We start from the raw sequence: 24,224 nt of genomic DNA on the forward strand, positions 1-24,224 counted from the left end.
CTCCCATCTTCTTCCCATTTCCTTCTTTTTACCCCACTTTTTTTCCCATATCTACTTCCACATTCCTCTTCTTCCTCCCATGTTCTCTTCCTTCTCCTACCCCATCCATTCCTCTTCAATACTTCCAGTGGTATCTTCTAGTTGAAGAATTATAATCTAGGAAAAATATGAAAATGTTAATAGTTATGCTTGACTTTCATCTTCTTCAGTGTTCTTTATTTTTTGATAAGCCGTTTTTATAATTAAAAGAAAATGGTAAGTCTTCATAGCATGACAGTTTATTTGATATTCACTCCAGGTACAATAAAAGAACATGAAAATGTATCAAATGATGAAATAATTTTTAAAAGGCAAAGAAGAACACATTACAAAAAAATATGGTTTCTTTAGTTTTCAATTACACAATATACAGTGAGGAAAATTTTTAAAATACTATACCATATTTAACACCTTAGTGGTAAACAATACTTTTGCTAACAGACCAAAAAATCACATAAACAAACCCACAAAAATCTATTTGATCCTGACATTTTTAAATATATTCTCATCTTTTTTTCAAGCAACTACATTTCACAATAGAATGTTTTACTTGTTATTATTACTACATTTCTATGGCAAAGTAATGAAGGCACATCTAGTGCAAGCAGATTTAAGTCTTTAGTCTTCTGGGCTGAAAAAAAAAGAAAGAGAAAACACACATGTATATTGGCATTTAAAGTGTTGCTTATTCAGGCAAGGATTTCTCTAACAAGTCTGACAATTTTCACAAGTACAATCTAATATTGTAACATGACAAAAACTGACTTCACAAAATCAACACTGCAGCACCAAACAAAACATGCTTTGGAAATTAACAGCAGTTTACATATTTTGAAGAATATTACAATACAACAGGCAAGATAGAATAAACAGAAGCTTAAGACACTTTTTAGGACATTACCAGGAAAAATGAAAACACCAGACTGTAAGGAGTAATAGTGTTCACGTTATAGGGCAAGTTTTCTATTTTAGAAGTTTAGATGACTCTATTTCACTTCTGCTTGCTTAACTTTTAAGGATTCTTGAAAACATTTTCAGCTTGCCCTTTCTACTTGTAGTACTTCCTGTTTCCATAATCCCTGAAATCATGGTAGTAGGGATCATTGATTTCTCCTGTGAAGTAATAGATTGATTTCAAGATGACATTATCATGCAAAATTTGACCAATCTCAAAGTCCTCATCAAGGATAGCATCTTCTCTTGGTTCCAGCTTCCCAATCAAAGGAATCTCAGGAGGACTGAAGAAATTGAAGAAGGATGCATTAGGAACCACTCTTGGCTGGACTTCAATTTCCCCTGTAATACCTGGGTGACTCCGGGTGGTTGTCACTGTAACATCTTTTCCTCGTCTCCAATCTATTTTGCAGCCTTTACACTCTTCAATTTCCCATCCCCAAGCGAAGAAAGGGTCATAGTGATCTGGTTTTGACCTTATTATGTATGTCTTCATCAGGAGCTCATTTCTGAAGTATGGGTTAGGTAGGAAATGAAATTCAAAAGTGTAACCAATAGGCTGGCCAGGGTTTGAGAATTTCAGGCTAACATCAGATAAGAACTTCAAAATGGGTTCATCACACTTTTGAATCATAGGCCCAAGCTTATCAACATTCTTTAAAACAGTCAGCCAGTAGTCAGGAATACCTTTAGGATCTTCTTTCTTAGGTTTTCCCTTTCGAGCCCTTTTAATATTGACTCCTTCTTCAGGCCTTGTCTCAGGGACCCTTTTTTGAGCCTCTCTTACTGGAGCCCTTGGTGTAAATTCTTCTGTAGGTTGATCCTTATTTTCTGTATTTGCCTGGGTAACTTCTTTGAGGTCTTCTTTTTCTTCAGGAGCTATGTCTATACAATCCGTAGAGTCTGCTTTTTCTTCACCTTTTACCTCAGGAATTTCTTTAGCGGATTCCTGTTCTTCAGCTTTTTCTTCAGCACCTTCTTTTGGAATTTCTTTTTCTTCAGTTTTCACCTCAGGAGTTTCTTTGGGAGCCTCCTCTTCTTCAACTTTTGCCTCAGGTACTTCTTCTGGAACATCCTTTCCTTCTTCCTTCACTTCAGCTTTTTCTATACAGCTTTCTTCTTCCTCCTCACCCTCTAAGGGTGGCATTTCATTAGGTGTGTCATCCTGCATTTCTTCATCACCACTGAACTCTTCTTCTGAATTCCACTCACACTCTTCTTCTGTGGGCTCATATTCTGCATTTATGATCTGAAAACGCTTATCATATAGAGGCTTATTGAGTTCAGCATACTTTCTTTCAAGATCATGAATTGCCCTTAAGAACAAGGTGTCTACCTTGTCACACTCATTCTGAATATTTCTGAGTGCCTGCACCCGATTTCTTACTGCTTGGGGCAGCTTATCCATGAAAAGTTTCCCGGAGGGACGTCGCTGGGCCCTTCTGGAAGGCTCAGGTACCCTCTTCTTTCGGTTTAAATGACTGCCATTGCTGCTGCTGCCACTGCTACCGCTACTGCTACTGCTGCTACTGCTGCTGCTGCTGCTGCTGCTGTTACTGCTGCTGCTGCTGCTGCCGCTGCTGCTGCAACTAGTGGTACTGCTAGAGCTATTGCTGTCAGATTCATCCCCAGAATCACAAGCTGTGCTAGCCATCGCCTCTTCAGCAACCCCATGGGCACCAGGTTCTGTGACCATTTTAGGATCCGCTTCTGCCATACTGCTAGCCCCGTACACCTATTTAAGGTGGCGACAACAGCAGAGATCGTGCACCCAGAGATGGATAGAAAAGGACTCACGGATGCTCCGGTGGCGGCGGCGGTGGGGGCAGTGGCAGCGGGGGCGAAGGCCAGAGAGAGTCAAGCGGCGGAGACTGCAGCGGCGGCGGCCGGAATCCAGTGGCGGCACGGACTGCAGCAGCTGTGGCAGTGGCGCGGTGGGGGCGGGGTCACAGAGACGGCGCGCAGGAAACCGCAGCAGGGGAAGCAGCCTTAGCTACGAGGCTTGTCAGGCTGCAATGGACCTGTGCCGAGACCTGCTGCAGTCCAATGACGCAGTACCAGACCCAGAACCGTCTCCTGGGTCAGGATGGGCAGTCCCTCCCTTGTTGACAGCCCTCTGGTTAAATTCGTTCCCAGGATGCCTTCAGTTCCTTCTTTATTTGCTGAGAGGACTTGATTGACTAGTGTTGAGGCCAAAGAATGGCCGAAGACAAACGCTCTTCCTTCAGGCTCCTCCCATCTTCCCATATGCACCTGGGTTGCTAAGGCAAACGTCCCCTAAAGACAACTCCTCCCACCCTTTCAAAATTCTCTCCTTACGTGGTTTTTAATTCAAAGAAAGGAAAAAAATAGACAAGAGCTAAAAACGTCAGCTATAATTACTAACAAAGAAAGAAAAGGAGCCCCTAGAGTCAACTTCCCCTCCTGAATTCCTATTTGATCACGACCTCCACACAGCAAACTGTTAATAATAAAAGTGAAAATGCTATAAGTGACGTCATTGAATACTGTGACTGTGGATGACTGAGGAAAAATAAAGAACACATACGCAGACAAACAAGATTTCCTCTAAATATTCCATGAGTCTGTGCTTTACACTGGAAAGGGGGGAGTCCTTTATTGGCAGAATCGGGAGGGGCTAGACAGCAGGCATATTGCATTCTACCTAGCCGATTTAGTAAGTGCTGTGATGTTTGGCAAGCCTGGTTTATATCCATCTACAAGGTTTGCAAACCCATGTTTCCGTGATTCAGTTACACTATTTTTTAAAATCTGTTTTAAAGGTAGAATATTATATACTCTAATCTTACTGCTAAATTGCCACGTAGTCCTTTTCAAAGCTTGTACCAACATTTTAGATAAAACAAAGGATTTTTTAAATATTAGGAAATATTTTTTTAAAGGCAGATGGTTTGTTCAGACTTTTGTGCAGCAAGTTTCAGTTCCACGAACAGCAGTATTGGAGGGGGATTTGTTTTAATCCAAGTGCATCCTCTGTTAAGTGTTTAAGATGTCTTCTGCCACCAATTTCGTTCTAATTTGAAATTGTAACTATATTAAAGGATGACTTGTAAGTCAATTAATATGTGGACGAACTTTTTTCAAAATGAGGTTAAAAACAGATATCTGTTGTTTTTATTTACAGGATTCAGTTCTGTTACAACCCAAAATATCAGTGTTTACTTTTCATTAAAAAGTAAAGGATATATTAACCACCTTTTTTGAATGAATGAACAGAATTTGTGCTTAAATAAAAATTCATAAGCTATAATTTTTTAAAGATTTGATTGGAAGATATCTTGATATTTCCAGACAAGCAGATATATCCACAGAGGTGACTTGGCATACAAATGGAAAATAACCTACATAACCACACGCGCTACCTAAACATGGTCATAGACTAGCAGTGTTATGTTGGAGTATAAAATACACTGCATTGTTAAATGCAAATTAAGAAATATATTAAAATGAGACTATCCTTCGTTTACTACTTTTTATTATAGTTTGTTAGTTTAAAAAGAATTTTTATTTGCATATCTGTAACTCAAATTACATGTACATTTTTAAAATTACAATTCAGTATAGAAGATGATAGTTGATACTTAATTTTACCAGAAGTTAACCATTTTTAACATTTTGATTCATTTATTTTAAGAAGTTCCCTTATGAATATATATACCTGATAATTTATATATATTGTATTACCTGTATGGCATCATATGATGGTTTGAAATTTGCAGATTTATGGCTAAGTTTTAACAGGAAATGATCAATGAATTGCTTTTAAATAGATATATACTCCTTTATAATTGCTTTGCTGTATTTAATCAGAGTCCTGTTGTGGGGACATCTCTCTCTTCCCATATCATGTCTTTGCTTACATATATGTATTTTACTGTTATAAAAATTGTTCCTGTATAACTGTAGTATGCATTAATATGTACTTCAGAACATTAATATAAGATAAATTTCTAGAAATTGGAGTGTGGAAAAAAACATGGTTATTTTGTAATTTTGAACATAATGCAAATGTACATAAAGGTACCTAATTTAAAATGCATAGGAGCTCAACCATTCCAATCTTCAACCAAAAATACCTGCTTTTTTACTTTTGACAGAAATATTAGTAATGCATGTCAATATAATGCTAAATAGAAGGGACTTAACTTTGAATTCTTGTTTTGTATTCTTAATCTAAACAAACACTGTGTGAACAGTAATCCAAATCACTGGGTTTCAAAATAAATATTGTCATGCCATTTATTTGTACTTAGAGTAACAGACATATTTTAAATGATGATTCTTATATTTTATAGTAATTTAGTAGTGTAATATACATGTTACCTTCTTACCATCAGAGATTACTATTTTTAAGTTAATTATGAGTTAAGATGTAGATTTGAATGTGTGTTTATTTTCCTAAAGTAGAAATAGGATCCATGAATCACACATGTTGAGGTCCAAGATCAATGAGCTATGCTAATAACTACAAATGTTTTAAATTTTTATTTTTAATACCCCTACCACATTTTTGTGAGCCAAGTTGTGGTTCGATTGCATTATATACTTAATTTTAATCAGAAAATATCTATTAACTTTTTACACAGTAGAAGCTTTGTCTGTTATTCTATTGCTTTGTAACTTTTTAAAACAGGGACTAAATTCGTATTCTTTACATCAGAAAAAATGTTTATCACAGATTTTTTTTTTTTTTTAGCTACTCAGTCTGTTCATTGCTCTTTGAGAACTGTTTACAACTTTCCTGATGTGATCATATACATAATCCCTTGAATTTTTACCACACACAAACACACAAAATACACAACAAAAAGTGTGGCTGCATTATCAAGTTTCAAATATCTATAAAGTTATGCATAACTAGTTCATTTCTTAGGGGCTTTTAAATTAAATCTGTGTAAATTTTTCTTGTGTGTGCAATTGTGGTGTGGCTGTATTACCTGCGAGTGAATATGGAGGACAGAGGACAAATTTGTGGAGTTGGTTTTCTCTTCCCACAAAGTGTCTAGTTTTGCATGGCAAGCATATTTACCCATTCAGCAATGCTTCATTATGTCCAGATGTGAGTTCAGAAGTGAGAGTTCATTATTTTTGATCCTTCAGTTCTCTCTCTCTCTCTCTCTCTCTCTCTCTCTCTCTCTTCCTCCTCCTCCTCTTCTTCCTCCTCCTCCTCCCTTCCTTTCTTTTTTTATATTTTTGGTTTGTGCTGTAGATATTATAAATCACCCTGACAGTTTTATCCCTGTTAAAAATAAGTATTGAAATGTAACATATACAGCTAATTTTAATAAATGTGTACACATTTGAAATCTTTAGTGCTACCCAGATAATGGATTTTTTCATAATACTAACAGTTTTTTTAATGTGCATATATCTATGTTTCCTTCCTCTGTCCCTTGCAAATTACTAATCTGTTTTATGTTTCCACGGATTAATTTTCATTTTCTACAATTATAAATAAGCAATATCATGAAAAATTCATCCCTTTGCCAGTATTCTTTTTTTAGTACAAATATTTAGAAAATTACCACTTTGTACATATTAAGAGTATTTTTTCCTAATTGTTGCTGAGTACTGATATGTTTTCTGTAAGTACAATTATTTACTCAAATTCATTTTGTTATTATCAGTTTGTGGATACAAATATTTGAATGAATGTATGTTTTGTTTCTTCTAGGAGTGGAATGACTGGGTCACATGGTAGGTGCATGTTTGATTTTATAAGAAATTATGTATTTCTTAAGTAAGCTGTTATTTTCAACACTAACAACAGTAAAAATAATTGATGTGGTCAATGTTCTTACATGTAACTTCTAATAGGTATGTGATAGCAGAGTCTTGTGTTTTTTTTTTTTATTTTCATTTTCCCAATGACTACTCATGTGGTTATGATTCCATATACTAATTTGCCAATTGTATATCTTTTCTGACGTGTATATTCATATTTTGCCTCTGTAAAAGTTTTAGTGTCACTGCTATTATTCTTTCACTGTTCTTTCTATTCTGTTCACATGAGTCCTCATCAACTAAAATATTAGCAAATCCAGTCTGAACTTACACTATGTTCTCTTAATAACAACTTTCATAAGTTTCAAAAAGCAGTTTTTCTGCATATTTATGATGAAGTCCAAGTAATATTTTTAATTACATTGTGTCATTTTCCAAACTTAAAATATGTTTTGTTATCATTTTCTTATTATTAGTACTTGCCAGTTTTATATTAAGGCTGATGTTTTTGTGTATAGCAAAAATTCATGGATTGAAGTCGTTTTAATATTTTGCATATGGATATACAAGTAGTTCAAGGTTAAGAGACTTTCCATTTTCCATTGATTTGACTATGCACAGATGTCAAACATAAATTTTCTGTATATGTATGGATATATAAGAGATTATTATGCTCTAGTGCCTACTGATTTTAATTCCCTTATTGGTAGTCATGTATTTATTAGATATATTTGGAGAGGGGATATGAATCACAATGTGGAAAAACAGGGTTTCATTATAATGAAGGCAATTAAGCTGCAAATTTATTATCATTCATTGACCTTTCACTTCTGCTCCCAAATGTTTGAGAGACAGGATCACAAAGTAACAGCATAAACCCAGAGAATAAATAAAATGTAAAACGTCAAGTTAATTTTATGAAGTAGCCATTGTATAGGTATATACATCATAATTATTAAAAAGTATTTAGCATTCTTCAGGAGCATAAATAATGCCTTTTCTTTTTTTTCCAACACAAACACCTGTTTACCACAACTGAAATACAAAATATTTATTTTCATTTTTCCTGATCATTTTATTTATTTACATTTCACATGTTAACCCCCTTTCCATTTACCCCTCCACTAGACTCCTATCCCTTCTTCCCTCCCCTGCTTCTATGAGGTTGCTCCCCCATCTGCCTCCCAAGTCCTGCCACTGTGGCCTAGGGTTCCCCTATCCTGGGTAATCAAGCCTCCACAGGACCAAGGGGTTCCCCTCCTAGTGATGCCAGATATGGCAATCCTCTACTACATATCGATCTGGATCCATGGGTACTGTTTGTGCACTCTTTGGTTAGTGATTTAGTCCTTGGGTGCTTTGGGAGGTCTTGTTGGTTGATACTGTTGTTCTTCCTGTAGGGTTGCAAACCCCTTCACCTCCTACAGTCCTTTCCCTAACTTCCCCACTGGGGTCCCTGCTCTCACTCCATTGGTTGGCTGTGAGCATCCTCATATGTATTGGTCTGGTTCTGCCAGAGCCTCTCAGAGGACAGCTATCCCAGGCTCCTGTCAATAAGCACTTCATGGCATCAGCTTTAGTGTCTGGGTTTGGTGTCAGCAAATGGGATGGATCCCTAGGTGAGACAGTCTTTGAATGGTCTTTCCTTCAGCTTCTGCTCCCCTCTTTGTCACAAAATATTTTTAAGATGAAATAGGTTATTATTGATAAACTAATTGTAAATATATATCATTACTTAGTTCACAAGATTATTTGCAGTATAATATTATATTTAATTTTCATTCCTTTGATAAAATACTCATATGAACAGAGTGTAGTATGTAGATATAGAGTTTGATTTTTTTGAAAAAATAATTGCTTGTGAATTAATTGCATTTTAGTCAATATGTAGTGAATGGTACAAGATAAAGTTACAGTTAACGCAATAGCAGATTTTAAAAATCAATTATTTGAATAATTGGTATAATGTTAATTTCAAAGATTTTTTTACAATAAAATTATACGTGTATATTTAATTGTATGTATTCATATACATTCATATACACATTTTAGATTGGCTAGATCATAGGCTATTAAAACATTTCTTTATCTTCCTGTTTCTGGATTACTTCACTTAACCTAACGTCCTCCACACTCACCTATATAATAACAAATGACAACAGGTCCATTGTTTTATTTTTAATGCTAAATTTTATTTTTCTTTAATTTTTTTTACAGTACAAACTTTATTCCCCCTCCTGGTGTACACTCTGACTTTGCCACATCATATATCTCTCTCCCCCACGCTTGACTCCCCAAGGATTTCCACACCCGGCTACTGCACTATACCTCCCCACTCCCTGGGGCCTCCAATCTCTTAAGAGTTAGGTGCATCATCTCTGAATGAACACAGACATGGAAGTCCTCTACTGCATATGTGTTGGAGCCCTCACATCAGCTGGTGTATACTGCCTGGTTGGTGATCCAGTGTTTGAGAGATCTCAGGGGGCCAAGGTTAGTTGAGACTACTCTTCTACCTACAGGGTCACCCTCCTCCTCAACTTCTTCCAGATTTTCCCTAATTCAACAACAGGGGTTCATTGGTTGGGTGCAAGTGTCTGCATCTGACCCTTCAGCTACTTATTGGGCATCTTGGAGACCAACCATGCTAGGCTCCCATCTGTAAATACACCATAGCATCATTCATAGTGTCAGACCTTGGGGCCTCCCTGCCAACTGAATCCCAACTTGGGCCTGTCACTGGACCACCTTTTCCTCAGGATCTTCTCCATTTTTGTCCCAGCAGTTCTTTCTGACAGGAATAACTCTGGTTCAGAGTATTTTGTGGATTGTTGTCCATATGTAAGTGAGGTCAAATGAAATCTTTTTTTTTTCTTTATTTACATTACAAATGCTATCCCGAAAGTTCCCTATACCCCCCCACCCCTGCTCCCCTACCCACCCACTCCCACTACTTGGCCCAGGCCTTCCCTTGTGCTGGGTCATGTAAAGTTTGCAAGACCAAGGGGCCTCTCTTCCCAGTGATGGCCGATTAGGCCATCTTCTGCTACATATGCAGCTAGAGACACAAGCTCAGGGGGTAGGACTAGAGCCTGTGATTGGGTAGTGGAAAGGACAGCAGAATCTGGGTGTGTAGTTCATATTATCATCAATTGGACTTTGAGTTCTTTGTATGGGCATTTTGGTGGTTTACTGGTATAAATCTTATTGATAAATGACAAGCCTCTGGAGTTTTCATTTTATAGGGCCAGGGGATTAGAGTCAACAGGGCAGATGGCCTGGGAAGATTCAAGCTGTACAGCAGCAGCTAACCACTGGAACCTGGGAAGACCGCAGCTTGTAGCTCACCATGGGTGCAGGCGACACCACCTGTGCAGGCCTATAGCAGGACCAAGCATGGGTTGTTTTTTTTTTTACATGTTATAGATTTTGACTGTGGGATGACAGTCCCATCCCTCCACTTAATGCCCTGTCTTTCTTCTGGAGGTGGGCTCTACAAGTTCCCTCTCTCCATTATTGGGTATTTCATCTAAGGTCCCTCCCTTTGAGTCCTGGGAATCTCTCACCTCCCAGGTCTCTGGTGCATTCTATGGAGTCCCTCCACCTCCTACCTTCCAAGGTTGCCTGTTTCCACTGTTTCTACTGGACCTCAAGGCTTCACTCCTGTTTCCCCCATACAATACCTATTCATGTTCCCCTGTTCCTCTCTCTGTCCCCTTTCCCATCCAGGTCCCTCCTTTACTGCCACCTTCTGTGATTGCTTTCTTCTGTGTCCCAAGTAAGACTGAGGCATCCTCACTTGAGCCCTTCAGCTTGTTGACTTTTTAGAGTTCTGTGGACTGTGTCTTGGATATTCTGTACTTACTTGTGGCTAATATGCACTTATTAGTGAGTACATACTATGTATGTCCTTTTTGGTCTGAGTCACCTCACTCAGGATGATATTTTCTAGTTCCATCCATTTGCTTGCAAATCTCAGGATGTCCTTGTTCTTAATAGCTGAGTAGTATTGCATTGTGTAAATGAACCATATTTTCTGCATCCATTCTTCTGTGTTGGGACCTCTGGGAAGTGGAAAGGTAGTGCAGATATAAACAAGTATGTATTCATTTCTTTTCAAAGTTGAAGGACTTTTTCTTAATACATATACAATAGATAAAAACTTTCCTTTGCAGTAATAAAATTGTATTTCCACAAAAAAGTAAAAACAAAAACAAAAACAAAAAACAAACAAACAAAACAAAACAAAACAAAAAAACTTTCTTAGATATAGCCTCTGGGGTCACAATTCCCAGACTTAGATTCTAAGGTACACATTCTGTCTCAATAGAAACAAAAATTATTGGATCTCATGACTCTGTATTTATTATTCCACTAGAAATATCTTACATGAAACTTGTTTGCATTTACCTATATCTTAAAATATAATAGTACCAAACTAATAGAAATCTGCTAGTCAGCTAGTGTATTAATTTATTTTTCTGTCGATTTATATGAATCTCAGTCTTATCAATTGTTTTCCTTGGAAGTGGAAAGTATGTGAGAGATAACTAGTTCAATCTTACGTTCGCTGGGTAAACTGTTGATGTATGTTTCAAGTGTTTCTGTGTACTCATCACTACACTTATATTTACTATTATATAGCCAATCCATAAGTGTTATTACAATTTTGGTTTTGAAGTAGATTATAGAATAGATATTTTGGCACATTAATAGTAGAAACATAGCCTCAGCATTATGTAGAAATTAGACATAACTTTGACTGAACAATAATATCCAATGTTATCATTTTCTATGCAACATTTAATTAAATGTATTCTTCATATTGTTCCACTTTAGAGAATTCAGCAAGGGGTTGTTGTAACTGCTCAATTCACATATTTTATTACTAAAAAGAACCCAGATATAAAAAAATGATGGTTTGATATTATATATTGAGTTTCAAATTATCACATCTAAAAGACAAAAGTGGACTTTTGGAATTAGAACTAAAATTGTTTTGTTATAGTGTACTGGCTAATTTTGTGTCAACTTGACACAGGCTGGAGTTATCACAGAGAAAGGAGCTTTAGTTTGGGAAATGCCTCCATGAGATCCAACTGTAAGGCATTTTCTCAATTAGTGATCAAGAGGGGAGGGCCCCTTGTGGGTGGTGCCATCTCTGGGCTGGTAGTCTTGGGTTCTATAAGAGAGCAGGCTGAGCAAGCCAGGGGAAGCAAGCCAGTAAAGAACATCCCTCCATGGCTTCTGCATCAGCTCCTGCTTTCTGACCTGCTTGAGTTCCAGTCCTGCATCCTTTGGTGATCAACAGCAGTATGGAAATGTAAGCCGAATAAACCCTTTGCTCCCCAACTTGCTTCTTGGTCATGATGTTTGTGCAGGAATAGAAACCCTGACTAAGACTTATGGGTATAGCCACTTTCTTCTTTAACTTCCTCCCCCCCCTTCCTTCCTCCTTCCCTCCCTCCTTCCTTCTCTCTTTCTCTTTCTTTCTTTCTTTGTTTCTTTGTTTCTTTCTTTCTTTCTTTCTTTTTCTTTCTTTTTTTTACTTTTTTATTTGTTTACATTTCAAACGTTATTTTCCTTCTCACTACCACCTCCATGAGCTCTGCACCATATTACCCATCCTTATTTGCCAGCTCCTTCCCAGCAGGTCCAGGCTAGAGGAGAGAGGTCCCAGTCCAGGACTGAGCTGAATGGCAAGTGTTAACAACCCAAAAGAAGCACATCAAGCTGTGAGGCTTTATCAAAGTAGGAACTCAACTTTATGGCATCAGTCTCTAGGTTATATAAGTTCAGAACATAGGGAGGGGGTTTTTGGTGGGTTAAGATGAGGTAGGAGGCAGGGAAGGTTGACAGAGGGTATGGAGTGACTGACAGGGCCAATGGCAAAGCTATACATGAGCAATGTCAGGGCAGAAGCAGGGTCAAACAGGTCTTACTGAGTCATCCCATACAGAAATGACTGAGACAGGTCTCAAACCTTGAGCCAAGCTCAGATTTGTCCTCAAGGCCCAAAGCAGGACCAAAATGGGGTCCAATATCCCTTCACCTCTAAGAGTGTGCTCCCACATCCACCCACCCAGTCACTCCCAAATCACTCCTTTAGCATCTAGCTCCTTTGCAGTATTAAGCCTCCATAGGACCAAATGCATTCCCTCCCACTGAGGACAGACAAGACAGTCCTCTGCTACATATCTAACTGGGGTTTGGGGGACATGGACCAGTCCATGTACACTCTTTGATTGGTGGATTTAGTCCCCAGGGGCTCTGCAGGGATCCAGTTAGTTGATACTGTTGTTCTTCCTATGGGATTGCAATCCCCTTCAATTGCTTCAGTCCTTCTGCTAACTCTCCAACAGAGGTCCCAGAACTCTCTAAGTATCTACATCTGTCTCAGTCAACTGCTGGTAAAACCTCTCAGAGGACAGCCATGCCAGCCTCCTGTTTGCAAGTACAACATGGCATCAGTAATAGTGTCTGGGTTTAGTTCCTGTACATAGAATGGATACCCTGTTGGGGTGATCTCTGGATAGCTTTTCCTTCAGGATCTGCTCAATTTTGTCCCTGCATTTCCTTTAAATGGGACAAATTCTGGGTCAAAATTTTTGAGGTTATTGGATGACCCCATCCCTCAACTGGGGGGCATGTCTATCTACTGGAGGTGGTTGCTACAGGTTCCATCTCCCCACTGTTGGGCATTTCAGTTAAGGTCATTCCTATTTGGTCCTGGGAGCTTCTCACATCCTTGGCATCTGGGGCTTTCCAGAGGTTCCCCCTGTCCCCCAGCCCACATTGCTGCATATTCATTCTCTTGGACCTCTGAGCTTCTCTCCTGTCTCTCCCCATATCTGACCCTGTCTCCCCTTTTCTCTCTCTTTTCCCTCTCCAACCCAAGTCCCTCCTTCCATCTGCTTCCTTTGATTTTTGTTCCCCCTTCTAAGTGGGACTTAAGTACCCACACTTTGGCCTTTTTTCTTGTTAAGCTTCATATGATCTGTGAGTTGTATTACCGGTATTCTGAACGTTTTGGCAAACACCCATTTACCTGTGTATATATATTCCATGTCCTTTTGGGTCTGGATTACCTAATTAAGGATGATATTTTCTAGTTAATACTGTCATAGAAATATCAGCTTTAAGAGCACCATTCCTCGTGTTTCTCAAATTTTTATAATAACTTTATATTGGACTAACAAGGAAAACAAAAACCAACAAGCTACCTAAAGAATAATATTATTTCCATAATTTATTTTATAATTAATAAATTGATGTATTCACTTTATAACCCAACAACTCTCTTCCCCCATCTCCTCCCAGTTGTTACTTCCTACTTTCCCTCCTCTACCCACCCTTCCTCTCTTTCTTTTCAGAGAAAGGGATTCCTTGGCATATCAAGTTCAAGTAAGACTAAAAAAGTCTTCTCCTAATTAGGCTAGAACAGGCAGCCAAGTTAGGGGAAATGGTTACAAATTTAGGTAAGATAGTAACAGACAACTCTGGTTCCTCTTCTTAGGAGTCCCACACGAAGAACAAGCTTCCCACCTGTTACTAATATGTAGGGGGCCTAGATAATCATATGTACGCTCTTTGTTTCATTGTTCAGTCTCTCTGAGCACCTATCTGCCCACCATAATTGATTCTGAAGATTATCTTGTGGTGTCCTTGACACCCCTGGTTCATTCAGTCCTTCTTCCCCTCTCTTCCATAGCATTTCCTGAGCTCCATGTTTGGTAGTGGATCACTTCATCTTTCTTCATCAGGTAGTGGGTAAAGCCTCTCAGAGGAAGTAATGCTAGACTCCTGACTGCAAGTATAGCAGAACATCATTAACAGTGTCAACAGTCAGTTCCCTCATATGCAATGGGTCTAAAGCAGGATCCATTGGTTGAGCATTCCCTCAACTAGTGCTCCATCTTTACTCCTGCATATCTTGTAGACAAGGCTCACCTATATTCTTTCTAAATTACATTTCATCTACCCTAGGAAAGAACAATCTATTTTCCTGTGTATTGACCTTTATACTCACACAGAGATACTTTGTAAAAAACATACTTATTTCTCAAAATTAGTTTATCCTTTAATCACATAATAATTTTATTTATACATTGCTTAATTTGCAAAATTTAATAAACTTGTTACTGTCACACAATAAATCACAATTATTCATCCTATTTTCAGATCTATGTGATTATTCATTTATCAACAAATTTCTAAATATTAATACCTCATTAATTTTGTTAATAGATAAGTGACAATAAAAAGACTTTAAAATAAAAAAAAATTCTCTGTGCTTCCACATTCAATTTAACTTAAGAAATTTGCATGTATAAATATTCAATTTCATTAGTTCTTTTATTTTAGAGATTTCTAGATAATAATTATGTCAAATTATTTTAAATGTAGCAGATATTAAAGGGAAAATATATCACAATTCTAGGACTTTATCTTCTTATTCAAGACCAAGTGATCAACCCTGAGGCCATTTCATATTCATACACATAACATAAAGAATCCTCAGGTTATATTTATGTATTTAGAAATAGAAATAAAAGAGTAAATGAATTTGAGAGAGATTGTAGAGGAGTATACCCAGCAGTTAATGTGAAGATATTGAACTTGGGAATTATATAATTATATTATAATTTTTAAAATGATACAAAATGTTATAAGAATTAGAATCAGATCAGTTGAAGTGAATACTGAAATTTTTGCTATCATAACCTTGTTGTTTGAGTTAAAGTTAATCTACATTCATTTTTTCATGAATTATTAAAAACAGTGCCAGCAAGTTCCTGTATAGCTTAATAGATACTTTTTGAAGAATTTAATTAATGTTTTTTTAACACAAAGAAATAAATATATAGTTCATGATGAAAATGCAAAAAACAAGAGTTAAAGAAAATACTTGTTTGTTCATTTATAACATAGGAATAGTTTTTAATAGTAACCAAAAATGTACAGAATTGTGTGGCTTATGAAAAATTCATGTAATAAAAATACATATATGTTTTCATGTGAATAATCTGTATGGGCATATAAAGGATTTGCATGTATATGCTTTTTCATATGCATAAAAACTTTATATATATATATATATATATATATATATATATATATATATATATATATATACCAATGTAGTAGCTATAACCTTTAATGTTGTGAGACAGTTCTTAAATTTGAAAGCATACTTTATTACTTTTGTAATTAAACCATAAATATTTCTAGACAGGCTTTATCTGTGTAGTGTTCAGTGTCCTAGAACTCACTCTGTAGACCAGACTGGCTCAAACTCACAAAAGAGCTTCCTACCCTTGGATCTGGATTGCTGGGAATAAAGGTGTGTACCACCACCACCTAGGGTATATTAAGCAAAAATTTAAGGTGTCATTAATCATATTGAACAAAATTTGTGATTTTTTTTTAGTCACAGTTTACAAAAAAAGAACTGAGATAGTGTTGAGTGACTGTTTTTCTGAAATAGTATCACACAAAATCCATTTTTTGTCAAAGTGTCCATGCTTTATTCTTATTGTTAGCTGAATGCTTTTCAAGCAACTCTTCGTTCCAATACTACTTTACTGAATGGATGTGAATTGAATATAGGTGGTATTCCATTTGTTCATTAGCATTCTTTCCTATATTATTTTAAAAATAAGTTTGGAAGTTACCTTTCTTTTTACATCTGTTTATTTTTGTTCTGCTCATACACATGAAGGTATGTGTGCTTGTGGATATGTACAACATGCTTGATCCATGGTTTATGTGTAGAGGTCAGAGGAAATCTTGAAAGCAGTTCTATCCTTCCACCATATGGGTTCTGAAGGTCAAATCCAGGCTATCAGGCTTAACAGCAGTTTCACTTTACTTTCTAAGCCATCTCAATGGCCCTTGGTCAAGCTATTTTTATTATGTAAAGTTACTTTTGCTTTTAGATCTTTTTTTTCTCAGAAAATGATGATTATTAATGGGATAACCATTTTTATAAATAATTTAATTTTACCCTAATAGAAATTATGTCAGCCAATTCCTCCAAATATCTGTCTAACTTTTGCGAAATTCTTTCTTTCCTAGTGGTTTTTCTGATGATTTGAAGAAAATTTTTGCAAGTGATGTGCGACTAATTTGGCTGCAAATCATGTGTGCTTGCTTGTAAGTTTATAATGTGCTTACTAAGAGATTCTATTTAATACTGTAAGACTAGTGCTTACTGGACTAAAATTTGAAATCTCTGGACCAAAGTTATTATAAAACACCATGCAAAGGCAGTAATTGGATGTACATTTTGAAGAGACAGCTATGACAAGGGACTACGTATTCCTGTAGTTGTTCCCTTCTATATGTTCATTGGTTCAAACTGCCATTTCATTATTCAGATATGTTGCCTCCTGTCCTGATTATTTACTTCATCTTCTTTTTTTCTAGTTACATACAGCTTCCTTACTTTAATTCCAAATTATATAAAGGTAGAGGAAATGTTTGTTTATCATAGAAACTAAACAATACATAGTTATAGGGATTATTGTTACTTACATTGATTTCTTATTGATATCTCACCAATTTTATAGATTAGTCTTTATTGTCATTGTATCATTCTTTTCCTTCTGGAATAGCTACACTGATTTTCAGTGAACAATAACAAGCTGAAAAGTAAAGAAAAGCCTAAAGATTTATATTTTAAATCTTGTCTGTGCTACAAAGCCCATAGTGAGTAAACTTTTAGAACTTATGATTCCACAGTAAATTATATTTAAAAACATATTTCAGAGTAAAAAATAGTCATAGTTATCACTTGCTTCATGTGTGGTCTAAGAAATTTACTCAATTTAATTTATGGAATGTATTATTTATGAAATGTAGAAAATACTAAAAAATTGTCAGTTAGAATTTCATAGTTATAAAACACTAATATGATTGTTTTGTATCTATATTATATGATACATATAGAAAACACTAATTATCAAATTGATCGTTACTGAATTTGTGCTAGTTCCAAATATAAACTGAGGAACAAAGATTTTGATTTAGACTATTATAGTTTGTCATAGTTTATGTGAATTAGACTTTATAATTCAATTACTCCTAGTATGGTAGATAGTGTACCATTTGAGGAAATAAATATTATTTCTACATGAAAGAATCATATAGAGAACATCATCTATTTGTAATGAATAAAAAAGTCATGATATCAAAGCTAAGATGAACTGGAGCTCCATTTATTGTCAACTTAATTACTTGGTATTTTTCTTCAGTGGGGTAATGTGGGGTAGTGGGTTAAGCACAGACAGGCTGGTCTCCAGTCGAGCTAAGCTGAGATGCTGAAGCCCCAGACCCGGTGGTCATAATTTACCTACATGGCATGATATCATTCCCTCATGCTCCTGGTACTCTGGCTTCTGCCTAAGTTACTGCCCCCCCCAGCCCCCACAAAAGAAGCAGGGCAATGTCCCAAGCTTCTGACCTTCAGGCTAAACTACTCCCCAGTTGCCTAGCAACAGAAAAGAGCAGCTCACTTTAAAAGGGGTTGTTTGGCCCCTCCTTGCCCTCTTACTCTTTTGTTCTCTTGCTCTTACTCTCCTCTCCAGTTCTCCCTCTTACTCTCTCTTTCTCTCTAGCCTTTCCTCTCTCTCTTTCTACCTCCTCTCTTTCTCCTGCCTTTTTACAATAAAGCTCTAAAACCATAGNCAGTCTCTGTCCATCAAGGCTGTACTCACTCTCACATGCATGAGAACCTCTCTTCACTCTTTCCTCTCTCCCATAACTCCAGGGCTACAGAGTGTGGCCCCAGGGCCACCAGGTTGGGCTGCCCCTTGTCCACCCCTCCTCGAGTGGGTCAGAGGCTTGGATGCCCACCCGGGGCTGAGTGGAAAGCATCTGGCAGCCCTCCCATGTCCGCCTGTCCAGAGCATAGGTGGAACTCTGGCCGGACGTGGGACATGGGTCCTCCCTCCCCCCTCTTCCCCAGGCTCCCTTTTTAGTTCCCACAGGGTAATCCTCTTTCCATGATCCCACTGTTGTCATTAGAAAGTATGTACAATGAGACTGAGAAAATAAATGTGCAATAACTAACACAAAATAGATGCCCACATTACATGATAATCACAAGTCACATAAATGCTTAGTAACTAGTTATATGAACAAGTCTAGACTCTTATGTTTGGCATTCATGGTGATTTTATTTTTTGGTCTCAGACTTTTTGAATTTTAATTCTCTCAAATTTTAAGCATAAACCATCAAGTTCTCACACCTTTCCTTTTTACTTGGTATGTTTCTTCTGCCAAAAAAAAATGTGCTCTGTGTATCATTTAGGGCTCATGTTACATATACCTGTTTTCAAGTTTTAAGCCTTGGATTTGCTTTTTCTTCATTCTCTTAATCATAGATGACATTATAGTTTTGAATGATAATCTTATTTTATCCACTCATGTAATGTAACTTTTGTAGTGAGATTTATAAGCATGAGCAACATGATCAGATGTCATTTACTCAGTATTTCTTTCATTGCACTCACTCTAGTGTTAAGCTCATATAAGAAGGCATGCATTCATGATACTGAGTACTCAGTACAATAATGTAAATCATTAAATCAACACAAAATGCTAATATAAATAGTATAATTACTTATTATGTACTCACTAATATAGTGATTGCTTTGAAGGTACAGAAGTAAAACAAACTTGAAAGTTGTTTTAGGAATAGTTGACAATCTATGAGACAATAAATAAAAGCATAAGGAAAAACAAAAAGCAATCATACAAATATGTAAACACTACCATATTTAAATTGCATTTATCGGTGATATTGATATGAGAAGATACAAAAATTCAGGATTAAGTAGATAAAATCGAAGTTCAGTTGACTATTTTGAAACAGGATAAAATTAGAAAATAATAAGAGCTAATATTAAAACACATGGACTGGGCTGGAGAAATGGCTCAGCAGTTAAGAGCACTGACAGCTCACCCAGAGGTCCTGAGTTTAATTCCCAGCAACCACATGCTGGCTCACAACCATCTTTAATGGGATCCGATGCCCTCTTCTGGTGTGTCTGAAGACAGCAACAGTGTAAATAAAACACATGGACTAGAAATTATTTCTAAAGCTAGTACTATAAATTTTAAGGTCTAATACAAAAAACAAAAGGAATATTTTTCAAGTTAAAAAGCTTAGTAATAGTAGTAGTTAGATTAAATTGGTCTGTCTACAGAAAATAACACTAATCAGTCCTCAACAGTGATAACACTGCCACCCTCACTTCTGAAGTACTGTATCCCTTGAAGACCCTTGCTAGAAATCCCTGATCACACCCTTCAGTACCTCCTAAACAGCCTTCTTTCAAAATCCCCTTACTCTCAAAATTTATAGTTCCTTTCACTTCTGTGTGCTCCACAATATTTGAACTTGTACCTCAATAAACATTTGCCTTCCCTGACCCTTGTCCTCCAGAATCCCCCATTAAACACATGCAGACCTCTTTTACCTCTCCTGGGAAGAACCTCCTCCTCTATCCTTCAGCTCATATTTTCATGTACCTTGTGATTTTGAAACCACTGACCCCACATTCTGATCATTCCTTCCACTCTTGTAACTCTGCACTCACCGTGGCTAGAACTCTCCTGTCCTTGGAAATCCCAGCTTTTTCAGCATTTGAATTTCTCCAACCTGTGGAACTCTGTGCCATATCTCTTACAACGTCCTTCTACTCCCTTTAACAGTATGCAACACCTATTGCGAAATTACCAAATCTTCCTGATGCCTTTGAAACTGAAAAGAAAGCAGATCTTGTCTGTTTGTTTCTGACAGGATCTCCCTGTGTTTCCACCTCATGGCTTAAATATTCCTTTTCAGCTTCCTGGACTGCCAGAGGTCATCTGGAGCTCTGTTTCTCTCTTGAAGTGTGTTTGTGTGGTGGGGGGCAGGGAACGGGAGGAGTATTGGCAAGAGGCAAGAGTTGGTCTTGCAGTTTAGGGTTGCTTTTTATAATAACTTTCACCTATCTTAATTTTAAGTTACTGTAAGGCCAGAAGCTGCAGGCCTCTGGACCTATGGACACTTTGTTGCTAACAGTGTATGGGGGAGTGTGATTGGGGGTGGGAGATTAGGTAAAGGATTTATTACTTGTGCTCTTTTCTCTGGCCAGGCAAACCATGCAAAGCAGTGAGCCATGTTCAGTAAGGCCACCTGCTAGCCTTAGCCTATCCTAGATGGCTCCTGACACTGGATGACTGAGACTACAAATGAAGAACAGCAAAAATGAACTTTGTAGTCCTGTAATCCTCTGTGGTATAAAACATTTTGAGCCTCCTTAAGTAAACAAGTCTTTTATTGAGTATGTATGTGAAAGGGAGCTCAGGATTTATGGTAGGAGATTTAAGAGAAGGGAAAAGTAATGCTGAGGATTGTAAACACGCAGAGCTCATTTTATTATACACGATTTGTTTTCCTACATTTTAAAAATACATTTTCATCTTATTGCCCTTGCAGTATGGAACTCTTAGTGTCACACAGATGGGTCTAGAACTTGTTCTATAGCTGAAGCTTCCAACACATACTGTAATCTTCAATTATAGTTTTCTCTCATCATGAAAACTCTAAGATATATAGTGTTCCACATTAGTACAGGTGTTGAATAGGCATTATTTGAAATCTAGTTGACTTTCAAAGTCATGGTTCTTAACTATTTTGATATCAGGATTCTTTTATACTGTTGACAAAGTATTGAGGAGCACAGAGGGTATTTGTTTGTGTGGTATGTAGTATGTGATTTATATCATTGCAATTGGAAATTATGGCACTAATAGTGAGACATATAGATTAAATATTTGAAAATAGCAATCATAAAACTATTATATGCTATATAGATACAAATTTGTTTAGACATCAATTTTCCAAATGTAAACTACCACCAAAAAATTGTTGCTTTATGTTTTCCAAATTTCTTAATTAACTATTCAATAGTTTTCGTATATTCTTCTACATTTAGTCTTTTTTTTCAATTTATATTAGATATTTTCTTCATTTACATTTCAAATGCTATGCTGAAAGTCCCCTATACCCTCCCCTGCCCAGCTCCTCTACCCATCCACTCCCACTTCTTGGCCCTGGCCCCTGTAGTGGGTCATACAAAGTTTGCAAGACCAAGGGGCCTCTCTTCCCAATGATGGTCAATTAGGCCATCTTCTGCTACATATGCAGTTAGAGACACGAGCTCTGGGGGTACTGCTTAGTTCATATTATAGTTCCACCTATAGGGTTGCAGACCCCTTCTGCTCCTTGGGTATTTTCTCTAGCTCCTCCATTGGGGGCCCTGTGTTCCATCCAATAGCTGACTGTGAGCATCCACTTCTGTGTTTGCCAGGCACTGGCATAGCCTCACAAGAGACAGCTATATCAGGGTCCTTTCAGCAAAACTTTGCTGGCATATGCAATAGTGTGTGGATTTGGTGGCTGATTATGGGATGGATCCCCAGGTGGGGCAGTCTCTGGATGGTCCATTCTTTCCTCTCAGCTCCAAACTTTGTCTCTGTAACTCCTTCCTTGGGTATTTTGTTCCTTATTCTGAGGAGGAATAAAGTATCCACACATTGGTCTTCCTTCTTCTTGATTTTTGTGTGTTTAATTAAACTTATTGCGTAACAAAGAAGCTTGAAAGCAGAAGGGAAATAGTTGAGAATTGGAGTTCAGAGTTCAGAGGGAGTGGTGGCTGGAGTGTGTAATGGGGTGAATATGATCAAAATATGTAACATGTTCATGAAAAAGGTAATTATGAAACCCTTTATGTATAATTAGTCTGTGTTAATAAAATAACTTTAAAATAGCTACAGGATCTTATTACTTTCTTAAATTTAATGCATTATAAAAATTTAATATAGATATTTTCGTGATTGATGATAGAGGGAGGATCTCAAGTCAAATAGAAAAATATATTTGGTAAACAAGCATGGGTAAAATAATAAGAGTAAAAGCAATTTCTATTAACTTACAGTAGACATACGCAACTTAATAAATGACAAATGGTGAGGAAATACTCATCCACTTTTTAGGAGAGTGTTTAGTTTACCTGAATTAAAAAAAAATACCTTTTTATTTTCCTAGTTAGTATTCTTCATCAGTTTAAGTTACAATTGTTGTTACTTTAAGTTTTCATTTTATAACCTAAATGCTATTCCCAAGTTACTGCAAGAAGTTTAGCAAAAAGTTTTACTTTTTCATATCTGTTAAAACTGATAGAACCTGAAAAGATATTTGAATGAAAACAACTGGAGAGGTAAAAGAAAGTAAAATGTTTGTTCTATCCCAGATTCCAAATTAGGTAAGTATTCCAGGAAGAGGGAGTGATACACTTTCAAATGGTGCTGACAGTAAAGTTAAAATAATAGTGCTGATCCTTAGATTTACTGACAGGAAAGTCATTGTTAGTATTTATTTATTTATTATTTATTTATTTATTTTGCTCCAGATAGGAAAGTCATTGTTAGTATTTATTTATTTATTTATTTATTTATTTATTTATTTATTTATTTATTTATTATGCTCCAGATTTTATTTTCCTGCTGCTTCACCCTCCGACTGTTCCACATCCCATACCTCCTCCCCACCCCTGTCTCCACAAGGATTTCCTCACTCCCAACCACCCATCCTACCAGACTTCTCAACTCCCTAGGGCCTTCAGTCTCTTGAGGGATAGGTGCATCTTCAGTAATTAAATCGAGACCCAACAGTCCTCTACTGCATATGTGTTGGGGGTCTCATATCACCTGGTATATGCTGCCTGTTTGGTAGTCCATTGTCTGAAAGATCTTGGGGTTCCAGGTTAATTGAGACCACTGGTCCTCCTACAAGGTAGCTGTACTACTCAGCTTCTGCTAGCTTTTCTCAGACAGGGGTCAGCAGCTTCTGTCCCTTGTTTGGGAGCAAATTTCTGCATCTGACTCTTTCAGCTGCTTGTTGGGTCTTTCAGAGGGCAGTCATGATAGGCCCCTTTTTGTGAATTTCCCCATAGCTTCAGTAATATTGTCAGGCCACGAGACTTCCCCTTGAGCTGAATCCCATTTTGGGTCTGTTGCTGAAGTGCTAGCTATAACAATAAGACAACAAAAAGAGATCAAGGGAATACACATTGGCAAAGAAGAAATAAAGATATCACAATTTGCAGGTTATATAATAGTATACATAAGGAACCCCAAAAATTTGACCAAGGAACTTCTCCAGCTGATAAAAAAAATTCAGCAAAGTGGCTGGATATAAAATTAACACAAATAAAGCAGTAGTTTTTGTTTATACAAATGATAAACAGGCTGAGAAAGAAATTAAACAAATAACTCCTTTTACAATAGCACAGATAATATAAAATATCTTGGGGTAACTCTAGCCAAACAAGTGGAAAAACCTGTATGACAATAACTTCAAGTCTCTCAGGAAAAAAATCAAAGAAGATCTCAGAAAATGGAGAGATATCTCATGTTCATGGATTGGCAGAATT

At 36.9% G+C, this 24,224-nt stretch overlaps 1 protein-coding gene across 1 annotated transcript; it reads right to left on the reverse strand.

Annotated features, from left to right (window-relative positions):
* Positions 1-265: 265 nt before the first annotated feature.
* On the reverse strand, positions 266-3,073 carry Nap1l3 (nucleosome assembly protein 1 like 3). Its single transcript, XM_021188134.2, has one exon. The coding sequence runs from the start codon at positions 2,708-2,710 to the stop codon at positions 1,088-1,090; it is 1,623 nt and encodes a 540-aa protein (XP_021043793.1). The 5' UTR covers positions 2,711-3,073; the 3' UTR covers positions 266-1,087.
* Between the last annotated feature and the right edge of the window lie 21,151 nt (positions 3,074-24,224).

This window comes from Mus pahari, chromosome X (assembly GCF_900095145.1).
Source record: "Mus pahari chromosome X, PAHARI_EIJ_v1.1, whole genome shotgun sequence".
NCBI lineage: Eukaryota > Metazoa > Chordata > Mammalia > Rodentia > Muridae > Mus > Mus pahari.

Coding starts and splice junctions, on each gene's coding strand:
- Nap1l3 (XM_021188134.2), bottom strand. CDS start 2,710: ATGGCAGAAGCGGATCCTAAAATGGTCACAGAACCTGGTGCCCATGGG.